Source organism: Coffea arabica, chromosome 10c (assembly GCF_036785885.1).
Source record: "Coffea arabica cultivar ET-39 chromosome 10c, Coffea Arabica ET-39 HiFi, whole genome shotgun sequence".
Lineage (NCBI taxonomy): Eukaryota > Viridiplantae > Streptophyta > Magnoliopsida > Gentianales > Rubiaceae > Coffea > Coffea arabica.
The window spans coordinates 12,537,492-12,560,554 of NC_092329.1; the positions used below are offsets into that span (position 1 = coordinate 12,537,492).

Genomic DNA, 23,063 nt, shown 5'->3' on the forward strand with positions numbered 1-23,063 from the left:
TATATGCAATAAATCAAAATTTGCATTAATATATCAATTAAATATAACTACTCAATTCTTCATCTTTTTATTCTAACAATATTATGGGGACAAAATACAGCTTGAATATTCTGTAATAGCGAACTTTGGAGAGCAATCATATATCAAAGTGCTAAAAATAAGTAAATAGATAACATTACTAATTAGCTATAAATGTTGGTTTTAAATTTATAGGAAGAGAATTTCAAAAATGTACTTCTTAATAGTTTTCTTGTTTTACACATAAAATATCAAATAAATTTATAATGAATTACTTAATTTTAAAATTTGGCTAATCATAATGAAAATTAAAATAAAATATTTAATAGAAAGGCATACATAATTTAACAAATACGAGATTTTTCTTAAGAAGCTTATAAAATTTTGACAATGTAAACTGTAATACTAAAATAGTTGATAAGAAATAATCAACTAATAATAATGCAAAGTAAAAAAAATTCAAAGATGAAAGAAGTTTAGAATTTTCATAAGGCAAAACCTAGGTGGAGGGGGGGGCAATGGAATTTTATCAAGATTTTGGGTAGGGGGGCAAAAGAAAGCTCTCTAATGAAATTCGTTAAAATTTCCTAGGGGCTAAAATGAAATCTCAAAACTTAGGGGGCAGCTACCCCTCCGCCCCCCTACTCCTTCCGCCACTGTAGCTCAAATTAATGTGTAGTTTTTGTACTAAAATTCCTTCTTGAGATTAAATGTATATAAATTGCTCATTAAATGCTTCTATGATTGCCATTTTTCACTAGGCTAGGGGAGATCCAACACCATTGCATCAAGCAGCCAAACTGTTAATTAATGCTCAAATGGATGATGAAGATTTTCCTCAATAGGTGTACATAGTTTTCAACTGGCATCAAAAATGATACGCACCGCCGCTTTTTTTTTTTCCCTTTTTTTTTTGTGTGCATTAACCACGTAATTGAGATGATTTTATACCTGTTTGCAAGGACTAGGGGTGTACATGAAGAATTGTATGCTTCATTGCGTAGAATACAGAAATATTTTCCTACTTAGGGTACTTGCGGAGTATCATAAACATCCCAAATAATGTAAATATGGGCATGGATTGTAGAAGTATTTGAAAACAATTTTGTGATTGTTGTATGTGGATGGAGTTCCACTCAAAGTTGATGTATTGGAATAACTAGTTCAAGGTTTTGCTATAAGAGAAAATGGCTATTGTGGTTTCTCATCTTTGAGGTCTTGGCCAATTTAGTCCTTTACCTATCACTATAACTATTTCAGTCCCTTATCTTTCTTTGTTTTTAAAAAAAAGGTCAATCTAGGACTTTTAATGGAAAATTGAAAATATCTAACGGAATTAGTCACATACAATATATGTGCATGGTTAAAAATAACTATTTTAGTCCATTATCTTCAAAGTTGTGTCTAATTTTGTCCTTTTAATAATGTAAACCCCCATTTTCACAAAACAAAATCAATATAGGACTTTTGATGAGAAATTAAAAAACCCTAGTGGAGACGATTCTATGCATTATAAGTCTAGCTTTGAAATTAAAAAAAAAAAGAATAAATAAAAGACCCAATTGGACACAACTCTAATGATAATAGAGTAAAATGGTAATTTTTGATTGTGCACGAGACTAGCTCCTTTAAAAATTTTTAATTTTTTGTTATAGGGTCTAGATTGGCTTTTTATAGTAAAGATAAGGGATTATAATGGTTGTGGTGATAGATAACGGACTAAATTAAACAAAACTCTAAAGATAAGGGACTAGAATGGCTATTTTTCCTTTGCTATAATGCTGGGCACAGCAGCTTTCTTGTTTCTTAGCAATCAACCAACCCTAGAAATCCTACCCTTATACCCCAAAGGAGAAATCTGAAAAGTACTATTTTTTTTTCTAGTGATGATTGTTTTTGTTTTATGCATGATTATAATGTGAATCCATAAAAAGTTTTACATAGTAGTACAATCAACAGGCAAAACTGTACATCAAATCATTTTATGGATAGGTAATTTCAGATAATTTAGGGGGGTTAATGATAATTTATCTTCTTAAGGTATATCTTGATTCTCAATTTAACCCATAACCTTTATTTTTTATCACTTAACCCTTTAGAAATAAAAACACCCCTCTGTTATACTAAGTCTTTGTTTTCAAAATTTCTACTTCCTTTAATTATTGGACTTTAACCTACAATTTGATTTTAACCACTCTAATTGATGCTAGTGAAGTTTCACAGGAGATGAGTATATGTATTAGGGAATACACTAACAATTGATTATTTTTAAAAAATGGCAAATAAAAAAGATCCCAATAAGAAAAACTCATTATAGGACGAATAATGAAAAAAAATCCAGTACTAACATGTCAATGTGTGATTTGCAAAAATGAGTAATTGACTATCAATGCTTCAATTATAAGGAAATAGGATAAAATTTTTTCATAATTTCTTAAATTAGAAAATAGATTAAATTAATTTGTAAAAATTATATATAGTTTTTCAATTTTGGAAATTAGGGCATGGATATTCTAAAGTTTTTGTTACAGAAATTCATTATTTTTTTAGAAATAAAAATTTGAAAAAAGAGAAAACTAATTTGGAATAAAACAGAGAAGAGAGAAAAAAAGAAAAAAAAAAAAACACAGGAGTGGGGTTTTTCTATCTCTCAGGGGGTTAAGTGACACAACATAAAGGGTACGGTGTAAAGTGAGAATCAAGATATATCTTAAGAGGATAAATTATAATAAGCCCTAATTTAGAGAAAAAATTTTGATCAAACTCAAGTCTAAAATATCAATGAATAGGACTAATAGATGCTAAAAAGAAATAGATGCGATGGGTTTATTGTTCAATAATATGCCCTATTACAACTGTACTTACAGGCAGAAATAAAAGGAAACACTTGAAAAATCATATTAAATATAGTAGAATGAGTGATTGATTGATCCTAAAGTTAGCTCTCCCTTGTTCATCCTAATGGCCTGTTGGCTATCTTGCCGTCGCACTACGTTCAAAATCCACCAGTATGTTGTTCCCGTAACATGGGAATGTGGTAGCTAGATGTGGTCGTTCCGAATTGTTGTGTCTATAACATGATTTGGTACATATTTATATAATTTCATTATTCTAATTATACACATAAATTTTCTTTATATACACCAAGTAATTAATTTATACAAACATTAAATAAACAACATACTAAGCATTGTAAAAGGTCCAAAAAACCGAATCCAACAGCACCTGCTGCTGATCCAATCAAAACACACCAACACCTAGTAACTTGCAAAACTATATATCTGGGGAAAGAGGGGGATGCCCAAGAATCAAACATGTACCTCAGTACAATCAAAAGACTCCTCATAAATTGACCATTAATCCTAACCTAAATTTGGCCGGACTAATCATTTTTAGCATATTGCAATGTTTGATTTTTTTTTTTTTTTATGGTAGTAATACGTCATGTGCTTTGCATGGAGATATAACCCGTCTGGTTAATTAAATTCTTTAATCAATAAAAAGTAAATGGTAAACAATTATAGATCTTCATTGCAAAAGAATATAGGATTGTTTCCTCGTGTGTCTGAAGTTGGCGCTTTACTCAGTCAGTAGACTCCAGTACCAAATTCTTGTATCAAGTGATGACTAATTCAGCGCCACCAAAATAGAGAGAGATCGAAGCAGCTATGGACACCAAAATATAGAAGTGATGGCCAAAATTAGTTTACTTGGACCTTCACCTAATTTCTCGCGATCTTGTTTCTATTTCATTTTTTTGGTAAGAAAAAATTTGGGTAGATTCAGTCACCGTCATAGGGCAGGACAAGTTTTCGGGACCATAGATCACTTATATATAAAGATTCTTACAGATCACCCACAAATATATCTCTCACATTAGCAGGGAGATTCGAATACACAATCATTTATGAGGAAGTGACTTGTCTTTATTAATTGAGTCAACTTGTGTTGCATTTTTATTTCTTTTGCCTTGCCACATTTGCACTGCATTACTTAATGGATTAGTTGCCGCCCAGCTTGGTGGATGGTGAGAGGCCAGCTAAAGCATTCAAACATTTACGAAGGAAAAAAAAAACTGTCATTTGCAATTGCAAAATAATGATTGCATGTATACCAAATGATATTACGTGTGTACAATCATTTATAAAAAGGATTAATCGTTCTTGAATTCCTCGTGTCAATCGTTTTCTATATTTAGAAGTTGAATAGAAATTATACTATATTTCATGAAATCACCTCTATATTGTAAAAAAATCTTTGCATCGAATACTATAGAAAGGATAAAAATAAAAAGAATATGTTATTATTGATTTTTTTAAGTAGACAAGAATGAGATTTAAGACGCAGGAGGCGAGATATCAGAAGCTAATTGAATCATCTCATTTAATAGTTGGTTCATATTCGGAATTATTCTCATGGTTATACCGACCAGACATCTTAGCAGGTACACAGACCTTATTAGATTAAAAAAGTGTTTTAGTATAACTCTTGAATTTTTTTTACTGCAGGTGAGATTTAAACTCCCACCTACAGTTGTATGAGGGACTTAAAACTCTCTTTGATGGCCACTGAGCCAAGTTCAGTGATTTCCAATTGATACTTCAATTCTATGAGAATCCAATTGAACCATTGAAGGACCGACTAAAATTGAATTATCATCAAATAAGATCAGATGGTGCATCACGCATTCATGTAGACCAAATCCTTGTATCAAAGGTACGCTGATTCAGTGCCACCGGGTAGATGGAGACAGCTATGATGCTATATCAGACATGGTCGGTAGTTGACTTGGACAGCCATCTAAGTTCTCTCTTTTCGATTTTATGTCTTATGTCATTTGACTTTTACAGCGTTTCGAACCGCCCTACTTTATCAACAGTTGCACCGGTTGCTGAATGGTGGAGAATCCAGGTGCCGAAATTCAGCAAAATCGTGTGCTAAGAAAAATTGTCATTGCAAAGTTGGGAACGTGTGAACATCACATGATACTAATTGTATGTAAGTGTTTGGATAATGATTTTGTTTAAAATATTATTTAAAAGGATGAATTGTGACTTTTGGTCTATAATATTTGGTCTGTGTATCAAATTGGTCCCCAATGTTTCGGCTAAAATAAATCTAGTCCCTCAAGTTTAGGATAATTAACTGAAATGGAACAATAATTAATAGTCAACATCAAATTACAATTAGTCAACAACTTTGATCTTGCACTTTTGGTCTCCCAATGTTTTGATTTTGAATTATTATATTTTCTGAATTTTTATATAGTGATATTAAGGATTTTAGCATGAATTGAGATGTAAATTAAAATGAAATAGTATTATATGGGTAATAATAATTCTAATTAAACTTTTTTCTTCTTTTTTTATTTCATTTATTCATGCTAATAATATATCATATGTTTCTTCTCTTTTGCATAGTTAGTCTCAAATAATTAGCTGATAATGAGATTTATTATTGTTATTTCTAATTATAATTAAAAACTTAATTAAATATATCTTTAAAATATAAGGAATATATACTTTGTAAATTAAGTTGATCTTTTTTTTGGCATTTTAATAGGTTATTAATTGAATTTGAAATGAAGTTAGTATTTCATACACATTACATAAACCACTAAATGATTATTAAGATATACAAATATTAAAATAAATGATTTAAAACTATAATATTGGAACATTAGTTTTCTATTGATAGGAATGACAACAAAAACTAAAAGATAGTTTTTTAAAGAATTTCTAAAATTACTTCACATTGATACTTACTGTCGCTAGTTTTTATAAGCACAATAGCTAACTAAAAGTGTTTGAAGCCTACGTACACAAGACATGCAACTATTCTTGTAGTAGTAACTATAATAAACTTATATTATAAATCTAGAATTCTCTTTTTCTTCTACTATTTTATGTTTGATTTATTATTGGTATATTATCATCCATTTATAGCTTATTTAACCAAGATATGCAATTTAAGCTATGATCATGTTGCGACAATATAAAGTGTTATAATTAATAATGAGAAACAATAATATACATATGTTATATCAAATTTGAGACTTACTACGCAAAAAAAAAAAAAACATGTAATATATTGTTAATATGAGTAGATGAAATAAAGAAAAGAAGAAAAAGAAGTTTAATTAGAATTATTATTACTTATTTAATACTATTTCATTCTAATTTGCGTCTCAATTCATATTAAAACTCTTAATATCACTACTTAAAAATTAAAAAAATATAATGATTCAAAATCAAAATATTGGGGACCAAAAGTGCAAAATAAAAGTTGTTAACTAATGGCAATTTGATATTGACCATTAATAATCATTGTTCCATTTCTGTTAGTTATCCTAAATTTGTCTAAAATCACAAATTTTGGGACTAGATTTGTTTTGATCGAAACATTGGGGACCAATTTGGCACAGAGGCCAAACATTAAGGACCAAAATTGTAATTCTTCCAATTTAAAATAATATATCATAGTACTTTTGTGATGTGATGTATGTGAAATAAAAAAATAGTTAAAAATATAAAAATGTTGTTCAAAAATATATTTATGATGTAAACAAAATAATATTTGAAATAATTTGTTTATCCAAACACATCCTTAGTTAACATGAAAATGCATCCAAACGCATAGTTAACAAGAAAATGCTATTTATTGCATGTACAGCCTTTGGAGAAAACTTGTAATTGCAAGATAATTATTGCATGTAAATCACATAATCCTACGTGTAAAGAATATTTCAACAAGAAGAAAATACTGCATTTGTTTTTATATACTGTAATTTATTACTGAATTATTTTTGAGTAGCTGCAAGAAGTTTGTCCACGTACAATTGTGTTTTACTCTTGTAAATAAGCGCAGAATCAACTTTTGTGCCTTTGGTCCATTGACCCATAATTTTCAGACAAGGAAAGTTCGTGATATATTCAATTGTGGGGGACAAGAGGGCGGATTAATTTTCTTACAAGTCACAGTCTTTCAAATTAATGTGCGGTTCGTACTAAAATTCGTACAATTCTTGAACTATAAAAGCGGAAATCAATAAATGTAGCTTGTTATATATTTTTATCAAGTCTACAACTCATCTAGACCGTCAAATTATAGGTAGAAATTTCCTAATTATGTACCCCATCAGCTGTTTTTGCCAATAATCATCCGGGCATAACTACTTCAACATGGCAAGGTTAACTTTTGGCATTTGTAGCATCATCTTATTTGAGAGATGGAGTAGCCAAGCCATATTGACAAACTGACAACAATCTCAACAAACTGATTAGTGATTACAGCTTTAGTCTCTAAGATTGAGAATCTGAAGGATCCAATCCTTGCAACTATAAAGGCACAATCCACATTTTTTTTTATGACAAATGATATTCTTTTCAAGTTTCGAACTAAAAACATAAACATTAAGCATATTTACCATTTACTTATTGTGCGGCCATGAAGTTTTAACAACGCATTTTAGAGTTATGCCTCATGCAGTTTTAATTGCAGCTTTAGTCTCTAAGATTTTCAAATGTGCATGCTTTAGAGGTGTGTATTGAACTCTCATAGGTCGTCTGCATATAATAATGGATTAATTGCGGCTTTCAAGTATACTTAAATTTTTAACTTAGTCCCCTAACTTTTAAAATAGGACACTTTAGTCTTTAAAGTATAAAATACGTCTCACTATAGTTCCTGAAGTATAGAATTTGTCTCATTTTAGTCTCCAATGTATAAAATTTGTCCCACTTGAATCCTTACGATGCAAAGTTTATTTCACATTGGGATACAATTTGTCTTGCTTCCATCAATGATTTTGGAGTAAAATTGTAAGCAAACTTCAAATTGTTTCTTGCATTTATTGCTCAGCCTAACTCAACACTTATCTTCCTGTTAACATAGCCTACTGAGTTTGAAACTAAAAGAGATGGAATTAACCAAGGTAATGGAAACTATGAAACCATGAAATCTTACTTGTGATCGCCAACGTTGAGATTTGTTATGAAGTTCGTCCTTTAAAATCACTGTAGAAAATGGATAAAAAAACTTTAGCAGCAGCTGGATTTTAGTATTTCACATAACAACTCTTAAACCTTAGCTTGCATTTATATATTTAGCAATTAAAGATGCTAAATCACCAATTTACATATTTGGTGCTCAATCACCAATTAAACATCGAACTACTGCAGATAAGTAACCAATTGTTTACTTGGATTTACATATTTAGCAATTGCAAAGGGTTAATTACATTTACCTTGCTTGAGATTTGTTTGAATGAGAAAACAAATCCTATGGTTTGAGTAAATTATAGTCTAACCTTTTGAATTATCTTCAATCAATTACTAGTATCCAGAGAAACTCTAATCCTTCTTAGTTCTTTGGATTCTTATAGACGGTACAACTAATTCCTTAATTTCGTGACAGTGCTAATAGCATTGCTCCACGTATCGCTAAAATAAGGGGTAGGATCGATTGTTTTAAGCAAAATATTGAACACCAATGATTTTTTTTTGGGCAAATTCCACTTTACCCCCTGTGGTTTAGCATTTTTCACATAACCCCCCTATGGTTTCAAAAGCTATACATAACCCCCTTATGATTTGGATTAAAGTGTCAAAGTAACGGAAATAGTCACTTGTAACGGCGTCACTTAAAATGTCAAAAATACCCTTATGTAAAGTTGAAATTTATGTATTAACCAATGGGGGTTATATGTATATTTTGAAAATCATAAGGGGGTTATATGGTAAAGTATTAAACCATAAGGGGGTTATATAGTAAAATATAAAAATCATATGGGGTTAATGTGTCATGTATTTATAAGGGTAATTCGACATTTTTAGAAATTCCGTTACGAGTGACTATTTCCGTTACTTTGACACTTTAATCCAAACCATGAGGGGGTTATGTATAGCTTTTGAAACCATAGGGGGGTTATGTAAAAAAAGGGTAAACCACAGGGGGGTAAAATGTAATTTACCCTTTTTTTTAAAAAAAAAAAAAAGTAGAAATGATATTCCTTTCACCAATGTATCTCCACCAACGTGGAATGCAGATGTGAACTCATGATGTGTCATATTTCCACATTAAACTCCAATCCTGAACTAAAAAAATTTCGAATATCAAAGCATCAAAGCTCCCACATTAAGTTTACTAAAATTTTTATACCTTCGCCTTTACCTGTTGAACTCCAACACTCACGTACTGAAAACTCTCCATAAGGGTTGAAAAACAAAAACCAAGGAAACAATTCTGTAGATATAAGAACAGAAGGTCAATGGTGAACATGACGAAAGAAAATAAAGGGGAAATTTTTGATGCGAAGCACCAATGTCTACGTATAAATACGATAAACTTAATTATTCCTGTGTACTGAATACTTACAAGTGTACGATGGATGGCGGTTGGGGATTTAAGGGGAACCACAAGCAAGACAAAAGTAATTAAAGAGGGCTTATTGATTCTTTCCATTTCTTTGCCTTCAATGTTATTCTAGTTAGCATTTAGTTGTATCCTTATATAAACTATTTATTTATGTCTCACTCTTTTTCTAAATGATGGTAGATGGGATTGGAATATACAATTGGAATATCTAGTTTACTCCCATAACATTTTTCTCTCGAAATGGATTTATTCATGGCTTTCTCTTCTGTTCTTGGTCTGCCAATATGTTCTGAAGTTGTTTCCTCAGCTGGTCTCTTACTTGATAATTTGAAGCCAAAATTTTGTCCAAGCGCTCTTTCTCACCCAAAAGTTCAGCTTTCTTGGTCTCAGCTTGGGAAATCTCTGAATTAGTTGAATAGTTAAGACTGCCTTGAAGTTTTGAGAAGCTTGACTTCAGCTGAAAGAGAGCAAGCAACCGATTAGATTTCCTTCATTGTCAACATTGAACTGCTAATGAAACAGATTTAGTTACATTTGGCATTTTTCCCCATACACAAACACCAGAAGTAGGCTTTTGTTGTAGACTCGTAACATAAGGTGCCTCTATGAAAGGAAAACACAATTATGAGGGCCCAGCAGAAACTAGGAGAAAAAGAGGATGGGAACACTTCGAACTGTCTGAACAAATGACATGGTTGAAACACTTTGGAAAGCATTATGGACCTTAGTACCATGTCACTGCACCAGTTCCGATCATCTCTCCATTTTCTTGTCCCTCTGTCTGTTCAAGAATGCTAAGACGTACTATAACTCTTTTGTTACATACTCCCAGTGAGTCACTGTAGACAGGGCTAGTAGCATTGTGGAATTAAAAGGAAAGCTAACAGTCTTCTGCTTGACAATTAAGATCTGAATCTATCTACCAAACTTGTCTCCATTTCCTTTTCTTATTTCTTTTTTTTCCCACCAGATGAAGAAATTGTGTCACTGATGACAAGATATAGGCCAAAGTGGATAGGGATCCTAAAGAAGCATCTCTTGATAGGTTCTGACAATCTTTTAACCTTGGTCCTTTGTGTCAATCATATTGGCCTGAACACCATGAACTGCTTAAGATCAGTAGCCTAGAATACTTGGAACATTTTCAACATAACTGAAAGGTCCATAACCATGTAGTTTTTAAGCGTCAAACCAGCTTCTGCTAAGTAAAACCAACTCTTACTTTCAATACAAATTGGTACTAGTTTGTGGAAATATGGCACTAGGAAAAATGTTGGATGGGTACTGTGAAGAGTCAGTATTGGAACTATTACGCCCTATTTCACTGGGCTTTGCTAATTCAAGTTATCTGCCTTAGAAAAAACAAACTGCAAGATAATTGGACACCACAAATCCCCTCCCTCTCTCAGGTTAATTTGCAGAGGCAAGCAGAGCTTTTGTCTCTTCTTCTTGTGTAATTACAGAATGTGCCACGTATCACTTTGCTTAGTTACAGATATCCCTAGCATAATCCAAGCTTCCAAAATGATATTGCTCAAAATCTCCAATGTTTTTCCAGCAAAAGAAGAACATAAGTCACATGACATAGCAGATGGCCATACCCGTACTTAAAAAAAATTGACATGATAAGTTTATCTATCAGATATCATATTTAAGGCATCATTGCCATGCATAGTTAAAGTAATGCCAAGTTGTAATCCAACTTAATATCTGTGGCTATACAGTTATCCATGGAAAGGAATTCTGCACCTATATAAATCACATAACCACTTGTTACGGACAAAAAGCAATCAATGACATCAATCGAAATAATGCGTGTCATTGTTACAGATCTTTTAATAGTTTACAAGCTTCCATTTTTATTCCCTCTTTCAAACTTTAACAAATTCAATTGAAAAACTCTTTATCATCCATGAGGGTCTCATTACTGTTCAAAAAAGTTGTTCAGTAACTCTTGGAGATGCAGAACATGTATAGCTTTACCGCAAAAAAGTAGTTCAAGAACTGTTGGACATGCAGGTCATATATAGTTTTACAGTTTCTTCAACAATATCCACAAAACATGGTTGCATTCAGTCAAACTGTGATAGTTATAATTGGTTGTTTTAGCGGATCACCTGACATACCATATGAGACATCAAGCAGTGCAATATGCATTTTACTAAATGAGCACACAAGAGTTGACAATATGATATCTGGTTAATGTCTCTTGTACAAAGCAATAGAACTTTATGGGATTTTATTAATTTATGATGTGTTCCGGATTAAGCCCATTCCTTATACTCAAGCTATAACTGTGCAAGTATAATTGTATTTGCAAGTCAGATTCTCCTAATAAGATAAATCCTGTTTTACAATGTCAATGCCCACTTTATCATTCATAGTTCTGACAATTTTCAAGTATTGAGTAGTTTGGATGTCTTATCATCGAGTATCTTCAGGAAGGTTTATCCATAACATGTCAGTAGTACTTCTCAGGATTTGAAAATAGCTAGGAGCCGGCATCTTTGTCATAACATTTTGAGCGCAGAAACTTGAAAGAAGAGGTACAATTCATCTACAAATACCCACAAATCTGGAGTTTAACAAGAGATGGCGAAAAGTTTGTCACTAGCATGAAAGGGGCTGGGTGCCATTTAACATCATGCTTAAGAGCATGACAACCGTTGTACGGAATGATATGTTGCAATCTAAGGTTGACCCAATCTGAAACTGGAGGCCTGGAGATGACATTTAATAAAGGTAATGCTTTCCTGTGCCTGGTTGTGGCTTCAAATGCATAACCCTAACGAACGCTGCAGTAGATATACCATAATATTTACATTTTCTTTAAGAAAATATTCTGAATCTTAGATAATTACTTTGGGTCACCTAAATCTGGAGTCCAAGGACTGGGAAGGATGGTTAGGTTGCAAAGAGAAGAAAATAATGTCCCTGAACAAGATTCATTGTTACTATTAGCTTATCTTCCTAATAGTTGTGCAAAATGGATATGCAGACAGAGGAAAAGTAAAATTACACAAGGAAGATGTCAGACATAACCGACATGACTCAATTCAATTTTGTTGCTGAAAAGATTCATTAAACAACTATAACATTGTAGAAGATGTAAACTTTTGCCCATTTTTCCATTAGCATGAATATGTAAAACCTTATCTTCCTCCATCTGTGAGCCTTTGTGCCGAAAAGTTCTCTTTTTGCATTTTCTTCCATTTGGTTTCAATGAATAGTTAAGCAGTCTCTTTGATAGACTACCCGGCAAACCTTTGGTACAGAAAATGGACAAAATTGCTTCCCAGCCTAAGTATAGAACATAGTCAAAACAGCAAAAGAAGGCTAAGTTTCAAATTGTGGACTTCCAGATCAGAATACTCCCAAAGACGACCTCAATGGATTTGGAAATCAAGTTTTCCCCTACCATCATTTCCCAAAACTTTCTCAGGTATTCCTTTGCATTGGACTAAATGAAGCAACTGGTGCATCAAGCAATTTATTAGAACAAATTTCTTTTAAGAAAAGCTGAGGATGGACAGACATAAAAGTTGCAGGCTTAGTTACATAATGCTCCTTAAGGCATTTTCATTTTGTAAAATAATTCATATCAAACTTTTCTCTTCATAGAGATGTATAAAGCTCTATGCAAGCTTGGTGGATACTCTGTTGCAACTATATAGTTATAGTAGTTAAAACCGACTCCACAATTGCTTAATAAGGTGCCTATTACCAAAATGTTATCAAAAAATAAAACACTGCATAGATTATCCTATAAAAGTAGCTTGTGAGGTTCCTTCTACAATTGATATTAATGCATTGTCACGTCAAGTAAATACAACAACCACCAGCTTTTACAGTTATTTGGCTTGTAAACTCACACTGATACTTTCCCAGGATCAATGACACATTATTTTCACATCTGGGGAAAGATTCTAGGTTTGTACCCTATCACTATCTCCTTATAGCACTAATATGCAATATGATCAACACAAAGATCACAGAATAAGTTTCCACCTTGATCAAATGACGATTGTTGTGAAGCACTTATTTGCTAGCATCGTTATTTGTCTGTTAAGAACTCAGACATCAATAAATATTACTACATTTTCCATGTGCCAAAGCAAGCAGGTTTATCAAGAATGCAACAATAGAGGCATGTTTAGACTAAATATTAAGTTTAAGCTAGCCTATTTGCAAGTTTCACTGCTCACATCGAGTTCACGATTCATTTAAGTATACGAACACCCAATGATTCATTACTTGATTGAATCTGGCATTATTTCAAGCATGAAAACACACAATGCTTTCCCCTGTGTAAAAGAAATAGATACTGTGATCCAACAGGAACATCATAACTTACTAAAATCAGTTGCATTAACTGCAAGTAATAAGAGCATGGTGTTTCTCACACATCAAACAAGAAAAAACAAACAGATGAAATAACAACATATAAAATAAGAAATATCAAGACAGATATCTCTGCACCTCATTAGCCTGAGTTCTCAGTTCCTGGATTTGTAATTGACAATTGCCTATGTGACTATCCACTTCTGCCTTAAACTCCTCCAGCTCCTGACTTTGTGAGTTATAATAGCTTTCTTTCTCTTTCTCTAACTCCTCCATCTCTTCCACCTCAAGTTTTAAGGTTCTATGAGTACAATCAAAAAAGTTTTACTATTCTAGTTAAAGCAAAGGAAACAAGCTAAAGATCAAAGACTGTTACCTGGAATTACAAATGTCCCCAAAAATAAATGTATATCAAACACGTAGTTACCTATAATACCAGAACCTATATAAACAAAGGCAAATATTTTTATCATTGAAAATAATGAAGTTAATGTTGCTTCCACTTAGCAATACGAGTCATTTAGATTACTTGTCGAAGCTCATGAAATCCAAAGTATGCCATCTACTAAATAAAAATTTAAGAGAAACATAAAGTTAGAAGCTAATCTTTTATAGAAAGTTACAAATACACTGAATTCAATTTCTAAACCGAAAAAGGAAAGAACTTTTCTCTTTTTAGAGAAAAATCTAAAATGTGAGACAGTTGCAACCACTCCTTTACCTCATGCATACAAATAATGCGACTAAATTAGTATGGACAAACACCACTATTGATGACATCTTTGAAAAAAACTAATATCTAAAGAATTTTCCTACTTAAGGCAAGTTTCAGTTGCTTTTGAAGGAAACTGTCCAACAAAACTCAAAACCTTCCGGCTTTCTTCTCTGCTCTTGACAGTCTCAGATATACCTACTTTTTATAAAAACCAAGAAATAAAAATTGAGGATTTTACTTTAAGTGGTAAAGATTGTGATATTATTATTTGGAAATTATTGTTATCACTCCCACATTTGGAAATCCCAATCCCCTTGACTTTTGTACTCATGTAAAAAGAATAAAGGGTTTTTTAACACACCAAAATCACATTTAACCTGCCATGTGAATACACAGTAACAATTATTACACTCCCTTGCATTTATGCACTCTTCCTAGTTACCTTCACCTTTTCAAAAATTTAACACATGAACTACATCTTAACGAGTGTCCACTGATCAGACAGACCCAAAGATAAAGCTTTTCTACCTCTTTGTTTTATTTTACTCACCACTCGATTACAACAGAGTGGTTTTGAATGCAACGAAGTATAGAAGTATTTTTGTCTAATTAAACATGGCAAATAAAGTCAGGGGGGAGCGCCATTAACAAACAAGGGAGTACTAATAACAATACCCCTAATTATTTTTATGTGCAAATTGCCATTTTTCCCTCAGTCGACCTGTCAAACATATATAAGAAATTAACCAGATTACAGCCAAAATGTAGAACAAAATAAACCTACCTAATTTTTTGAAGAATTTCAGCATAAACGGAGTCCAGGCGGTGGAGCTCTGATTCGAGGGAGGAAATGACCAGGTGTTGCGAAGCGATTTTACAATCAAGCTTTAAGCAGCGCTGCTCCATTGATCTGATATTAGACAACTTTGACGCTAAATCTCGAGATTTGATTGTCTGAAGCTCTTTCTCCGACTGTAGAGAAACATTGCAATTTAGGGCACAGGAAATCAAATTAAAAACCGAAATTTACAATCCAAGAGAACAAGAAAGTGAACCTGGAGGAGAGAGAGTCGTTGGTTTCGGGTGACTTCCATATGCTCCAGTCTTTCACGAAATGCAGATTGAAGCGCCATTTTTGAATTCTGGAAGGTCTGGAGGGGAACAAATTCAAAATGCAGGGTTTTTATAGCGGGGTGCTTCTGCTTAGGGGCTTTGGGCCTTTCGGCCGGATTGGGCTCTTACAATCACATTTAGATCGTAGTCGGTAACGCGCAGTTGAGTCTGAGAATGAGTTTGATTTGAAATTGAACGGAAGAAATTAATTGTAGAGAAAATTATAGTTTTGGTACCAAATGTTTGGGATATTGGCAGTTTTAGTACTTAAAGTTCGGTGATGCCAGTTGTAAGTTCCGGCAGCTAAATTTTGAAAAAAAAATTTTGAAAAAAGGAAAAAATGTTGGTGGTCATAGTTTGTAATTAAAGGGCACTAATTAGTCGCAAGTTGAGTAGTTGTCTTTACTTTGCAGCTACATGACCACTGTGTATACAAGTAATTAGTTTCCTTTAATTACATATTATGAGTTACAAACATTTTTTCTTTTTATTCTAATTTTTTTTCAAAATTTAGCCTTTGGCACGTGCTACTTAAGTGAGCGAATTCTAGTAACAATTTACCAAAACCAGTCAATGAGACTAAATGTACTTAAAAATTGAAACATTTAGAACTAGATTTGCTTTTGACCAAATTTAAGGACTAAAACCGCTGATGCTGCAATTATTTGGTACCAAAACTGCAATTTTTCTTAATTGTAGGACACAATTTTTAAATTTTTAAAGAGTTTCAAATTTTATTATATATATTTTTTATATATTGTAATATTAGTGTCTATATCTATTCCTACATTACACCATATGATTGAGACTAGTAATTTGATCTTTTAACAGATATATCAGATATCAGTATAGTAACGTTTTCTTAGAATGAAGTACTAATTTGTACCAAGAAAAAAATATTAACAAAAATAAATCTAGTAATTAAATAAACCAGAAGTTTAAGTATTTGACATGAAAATAATGTTAATTGCTAGTAGAAATTTTCTCAGTAGGATGTAAATATTTCCATAAAAGCCTTGGAAAATGTATAAAATTAGTCATTAAAAAAAACTTTTAGATTTTAAATATGTAGAATGGGTCATAGCTTAGGTTTTAAATACGTAGCACAGGTCCGAATCCACTAACTTAGGGTGCGTTTAATAAAACTGAAATCTAACAAATCCACTAAATTATTGAATTGTTAAATATTAAATCAAATACGTTTAAGTGTATATCACATTCAGTGATAAGTGAATAATTTATCACTTATTTTTATGAGCAAGTTTTGCTTAAAAAATTTAGCGTCACTTAATTAATTCAGATGTTCAATTTTTTATTATCAAACGCTTCTGAACATATTAAGATATGAAACCATTTAGTTTAAGTGTTGAATTGGGTTATTAAATGAGGTCTTAATCCAAGTTTGGCGCATTCTTCAATCATGCATAATCCATCAACCCAAGCTTGGGCCATCCTTGAATTACCATATCCATGTCTATTGCCAGCAGGGGGCGGATTTACACTGGGGCCACTGGGGTCACGGGTCCCCACTGTCCCCCTTAAATTTCTATAATACCCATAAAATTTTGATATAATTTCAAGTATGCTCCCTGAAGTTTTGTGTATCTATTGGTTTATATGCTTCTAAAGTTGCCATTGATTTTACCTGTTATTATAGCTACTGTAGAAAGGGTTTTTTTAGTTATGAATATAGTAAAGAATCGGTTATGAAATAGAATGGAAGACACACTTGGAAAAATGATTGTTTATTTATTATATTGAGAAAAATATACTTCATAAAATTCAAAATGAAATGGTTGCAAACCGTTATCAAAATATAAAAACTCGTCATGAGCAATTGTAAATGGTTTAGTTTACTTTTTGAAATAAAATTATTATTACATTAATAATTTTGAGTTTGTCTTTTTATGTTTTTCATGGAATATATGCATCGTTTGTACTTGTTGGTGAATATTTTTTTCCTTAAAAAATTAGAAAAGAGTAGGTAAATAATTTTAAAATTGCTTTTGCCCCCATTGAAAATTTTTTCTGGCTCTGCCATTGATTGACAGTGTCAATTCTCTATTCTTGGTAGTAGTATAAATGGTATAATAGTGAACTAGCTAGTAAGATTCCCCCCCCCGGCGGACCAATTCTTGCATAATGTTCCACCCAAAAAAAAAAAATTTGTTGCATAAAGCGTGGAAGATTCAAAGTTTCGTAGTATTTCTGCGCTCTAGAGTTTTCTACGTAAATCTTGTGTTTTTACTTTGTGCTTCTAATTTTATCTCTGTCGCTCTTCTTTTATTGTGCTAGACTTCATATAGTGCGGGAGATTCAAAACTTTTTCTGGTTATTTTTCCGCATAAGGTTTTGCGTGTAAATAATGTGTTTCTAATCTGATTTGTCTCTCTTCTGAGGAAGGTTTATTAGAGTGTTTAGACTGATGAAACACTATTGTTTGTCATATTATTCATTTTTTTCTAAGAAAATATTTTACCCAGCAAAAGTTTTGTATTGTTTTTGTTCAACGAAACGATGATATACCTCTCAATTATAAAATCTCATACAGCCCATGAAGTAAAGTTTTTTGGTCCATCATTTCATTGTTTCTCCAATTCTTCCTTCATGCTTCTTTCCTTTCCCATCAAAGTTATCGGATAATCTAAATGCCATCTGATTTTGCAATTCAAGATTTTATTTTTTTTTTGTTTTTTTCCCTTTATAAACGTAACTAGCAAGAATCTCGCAACGGATCTTCTGTCCCACACTCTGTGCCACACTCTGTCCCATTCTTTATTATATTGCTATTTCTCCTTCACAAACATCATGTTTTAATTCTTTTTTATTTCCTTAGTATCCAATAACTATTAATTGAGTAATACACAAAATTTAACAAACTCAAAAAATCAAAATGCATAAAAAATGAGATTTTTTATGAATTTTCTGCTGTATTTTTTAATTTTCTATTATATATTAGTTTTTTGAAGTTGTTGTATTTATTTTTTACTCAATTAATAGTTATTGGATACTAAGGAAATAAAAAAGAATTAAAACATGATGTTTGTGAAGGAGAAATAGCAATATAATAAAAAATGGGACAGAGAGTGGCACAGGGTGTGGGACAGAAGATCCGTTGCGAAAGAATCTCTTCTGCTATGCATGGCATTAAATCCGCAACGGATCTTCTGTCCATACCCTGTGCCACTTTCTGTCCCACTTTTTATTATATTGCTATTTCTCCTACATAAACATCATGTTTTAGTTCTTTTTTGTTTCCTTAACATTCAATAACTATTAGTTGAATAAAAAATAAATACAACAGGTTCAAAAAAATAATATATAATAGAAAATTTAAAAATACAGTAGAAAATTCATAAAAAATTTCATTTTTTTATGCATTTTGATTTTTTGAGTTTGTTAAATTTTGTGTATTACTTAGTTAATAGTTATTGAATGTTAAGAAAATAAAAAAGAACTAAAACATGATGTTTATGTAGGAGAAATAGCAACATAATAAAAAATGGGACAGAAAGTGGCATAGGGTATGGGACAGAGAGTGGCACAGGGTATGGGACAGAAGATCCGTTGCGCATTAAATCGGGGGCAGAGCCACCTTGGTGTGAGGGTAGGCAATTGTCCCCCCCTCAATTCTGCAAAAATTACAAAATAGGCTTGAAAATTTTATAAAATTATAGTTTTCTCTCATAAGAAAATATCCTTATCTCTTAACATTGTCCCCCTATAATTTGGAAAATAGTCATCTCTAAAGAATCAATTTTTTTCTTTTAAGTATCTCTTCTACGGTCCAATTGTTTCAAAGCTATAAATTGAGATACACTTAATTACCATTTGATTGAGAAAAAATTATAGGACGTAGAATAAAAATCCCAAAAAAATCTTTATTTCATTTTCAGTGTACAATCTTGCCCTCACTGAGCCAAGGTCCTGGCTCTGCCACTGTATTAAATGACATTTGGTAGGCTTTTAAAGAAATACTGTTGTCAATCCAAAAGACTGATCTCAAACTCTGTGTGTGTGTATATTATATATAGACACACAAATGTTAACTTTGGTTGAGATGATTTCTACTAATTTATTTAGCCACAAGTATTAACTTTAGTCGCAATACAAGGACGCTCCGTTAGCAAGGTGAAGTGTGCAGCCTTTGGAAGCTTGGCAACAGTTGCAACTTGGTGGACTAACAAATGTACCATTGCAAGTCATGTATGCCACATCAAAGCAAATATGCTCACAAGCTTTGACTTTTATCATCTCCATTTCTTCAAGAACAAACATCCCTGCACATTCATGATTCAACCGGCTGTTATGAGATCATAATTAATTTAGTTAGTTAGAGCAACAAGTGTTAACAGGTAGAAGTATTAGATGGGAATTCCTCTCCTGTTTGTTGATTGGACCATGGAAATAGATATAGATACCCAAACAGAATTTAATGTTACGTACTAGATTGGCCAATCCTTCAAGGAAAGGCAAAGCCGGAGCCAAATGACCAAAACTAATTATAACTCCGGTCAATTCATGGTCCAATTTTAACGAAGAATAGGGAATACTACGTTTTTTTTTTTTTTTTTGTTGAAAAGAATATCTTAACACATATTGATATACTTTTTATGAGGTTATTAAAATTGATTTTTTTTAAATTTTTTTAATAAAAGGGAGGGAAAAAAGTAGACAAAGAAAGAAAACTAGCTTGTTTGGAAAACAGAAACTAAGCATACCACAGATGAGAAGAAGCAGTGCTACCATTTTGTTGAAAGCCATGAGTTCTTGCCTTTGCTTAATGTTAACCTAATGCTAACACGAAGTGAAGTAGCATTACTTATAGGCGATTAGTGGTTCTGTTCTAGGCAAATAATTCCCAGTAATTGCCTACACCAGACAGATGGTCAGGCTTACTTGGTCGATACAATAATGTTACTTAGGCTTACTTGGTCAATACAATAATGTTACTATCTGTTTGATGGTGATAATATTTCCCTGTCCAAGTTTGTCACCGGGGGGGGGGGGGGGGGGGGGAAGAATCTGTTGCCGGCCATCGCCTTCCCAAATAAAATAGACAGTAGATTTCCTAAGACAGAGCAAATTGTGCGGGTATCTCTTTCTCTCTATTTTTTTTGGTTTTCTTTTGGTTGGGAGAAAGGGGTGGGGGGTGGGAATGGTGGGGTTAAAAAATTTGTGTATAAATAAATAAGTATATTTTTCTTTTTTTTAGTAAGTACATTTTTGGAATTAACTTGGTAAAAAGTTATGCATGAACCCCTCCTATACGGTTATTATACTAAAGAAAGCTAAGTTTCTTCCTCATATTCTTCTAATGTTAATTTAGAGACAAATCAAGTAAAATTTCACTTAGAGCCATAAATGGTTTTTGATTTTCATTTGAAAACCACAGCCAATGCGAAATGAGATTTTTTTTTTTTGGCCTTGGAGAATTGGTCAAAGTGGGAGGGAAGGTTGAAGTGAGAGATTATGACGTTTATCTGTTGGGGTTGATTTTTGGAGTAAGTAGTGTCCAAGTGAAAGAGATTAGAATATTGATCTTATGAAGGCATATCTGAACATTATCAATGACGGCTATATTCCAAAGGTTCCATAATTTTTGTGCGGTATTGAACAAATGACATACCTGAAATTGATGAAACCAAAAAAAAAAAAAGAAAGAATCGATCGTTAAGTTCTTGAAACTTTTAGCACTAATCTCACACACATTCTCTCTTTCCCCCTCCTATTTAATTACATATTTTTTTTGGAGAATTATAATGTTTTGAGCTATAATGAATAATTCCAGGTATTTATCACGAATTTGGTAATATATGGCAGATCGCTCTAGTAACAAAAGTTACTCTATTTGTATACCTTTATTTAGTGTATAAGATCAGTGATTGAATATGACTCAACTGTCTCTTGAATCACTGATATCCTACATGGATATCTTCAACCCTCGTGGAAGCTGAAATTATATTGTACCAGTCTAGCATGATATTAGCAGTCTAGCGTACAAACTCCAATCATAGAATTGATTTAGCCGCAATATTGTGTAGTTCCATCAGCAAGATGAAGAGTGCAGCCCTTTGGGGCCAAGCAACAATTGATGCAGCTGGGGTACTGCTTCGTTCCCGAGTTACCGCAGGTCATGTACTCAACATCTAAGCAATATTGTGGGCAGGCCTCAACCTCCACATTTGCTCCTCCCAGAAGAATCATTCCTGTTTACCATAACCAAATCACATTATTTATATATATCATCCTTGTAATAGATGAAAAATGCTGGAACTTGTTTAGATGGGATGAATACATGGTTTTTTTTTTTTTTTTTACATTGCCCCCACAGTTTAATTAACTCGTATGTAAAAGAATAGAATTGTACATACCGCACAAAAGAATAGCCATTACACCATTCATCCTGTTGATTGCCATGATTCCTTGTCTTCCAAAACCTTGCTTTGATTTGAAACTGCTTAGGCTTATGCCCATGTATTTATAGGGACTGACGAAGAGTAAGCAGTGAGAGTCGTGCCTGAATTGCCATTAGGTGCTATTTTTTCTTAAGCCACGTTTGTTGACTAGACTAACTTTTGTCTACTTTGGCAACTGCACTCAATTTGTTGAAGTCAATAGTATCAGTTATTCATAATGCAACGTAGTTTGGTTTCCCTTCTCTATAGAATGGGATAGTATAAATGTTGTTGATTGACAAAAAAAAAAAAAAACATTTTGATGGATATAACGTTGTATTGGGCTGCCCAACTGTGCTTGTTGCCCCTTTCTTCCGTGCTATGGCAAGTCTTTGTATATTTGCCATACCTAAACACAACTAAGAATTAAAAAGGCCGCATTAGTAAAAATATAATCTACAAATCTACAAAAAAGCAAGTTAGAACATAATTGGATTTATGGCTACACAAAATCTTAAAACTGTGCTATATTTGATCTAAGACAAACTAATTGAGAAAATTTATTGGAGGAAGGATGGATTGGATGGTATGGAAAGAAAAAGTGTAAATGAGAGATTTTGGATTCGAAACCTTCTACTTACACTAAAAAAAAAGAGGAAGTTTATTAAAATCATTGAATCTGGGACAATTATAAGTTGGTGCAAATCTTCTAAAGCAGAATTTTCTACTTAAAATTTGTAGAATTTGATGTTATCAATTTTTGTACGATAGCAGCATAGGACAGTAAGATATGCTACTGTTTGTTTTCGGAATCCTAATTAACGAACCAAAATCAAATTGTAACAACAATTTTCTAGCAAACCGATTTTTTTTTCCTTAGTGGGTGTTCAAATTATAAGGCTAATGCTCAATTGCTTGCTTGAACCTACAGCCTATGTTTCTTCAAAATCAAAATCATGAAGTATCAAAATTTAAAGTCTAAACCATACCTTAGTCATCTAGTCATGTTAGTAGAAAATAACTATATATATATATATATATATATATATATATATATATATATATATATATATATATATATATATATATATTGGCATCACCGA

The 23,063-nt window shown here is 32.3% G+C and overlaps 1 protein-coding gene and 1 long non-coding RNA gene across 2 annotated transcripts; both read right to left on the reverse strand.

The window, feature by feature from the left end:
- Positions 1-9,449: 9,449 nt before the first annotated feature.
- LOC113713306 (uncharacterized) lies at positions 9,450-15,725 on the reverse strand. The gene is made up of 4 exons (XM_027237002.2): positions 15,505-15,725; positions 15,234-15,421; positions 13,873-14,035; positions 9,450-9,850 (listed from the first exon to the last, which is right to left on the reverse strand). The coding sequence occupies exons 1-4, from the start codon at positions 15,580-15,582 to the stop codon at positions 9,644-9,646; spliced, it is 636 nt and encodes a 211-aa protein (XP_027092803.1). The 5' UTR covers positions 15,583-15,725; the 3' UTR covers positions 9,450-9,643.
- A 5,670-nt stretch (positions 15,726-21,395) lies between these two features.
- LOC113715091 (uncharacterized) lies at positions 21,396-22,016 on the reverse strand. The gene is made up of 2 exons (XR_003453837.2): positions 21,937-22,016; positions 21,396-21,771 (listed from the first exon to the last, which is right to left on the reverse strand). It is a non-coding gene; the product is annotated as an uncharacterized lncRNA (long non-coding RNA).
- Between the last annotated feature and the right edge of the window lie 1,047 nt (positions 22,017-23,063).

Bases quoted from the DNA above. Each gene is read 5' to 3' on its own strand.
- LOC113713306 (XM_027237002.2), bottom strand. From the start codon at position 15,582: ATGGCGCTTCAATCTGCATTTCGTGAAAGACTGGAGCATATGGAAGTC. The intron at 15,422-15,504 runs GTTCACTTTCTT...GTTTCTCTACAG, and splicing joins AACGACTCTCTCTCCTCCAG to TCGGAGAAAGAGCTTCAGAC. The intron at 14,036-15,233 runs GTAGGTTTATTT...TTGTACTCATAG, and splicing joins GAAATTCTTCAAAAAATTAG to AACCTTAAAACTTGAGGTGG.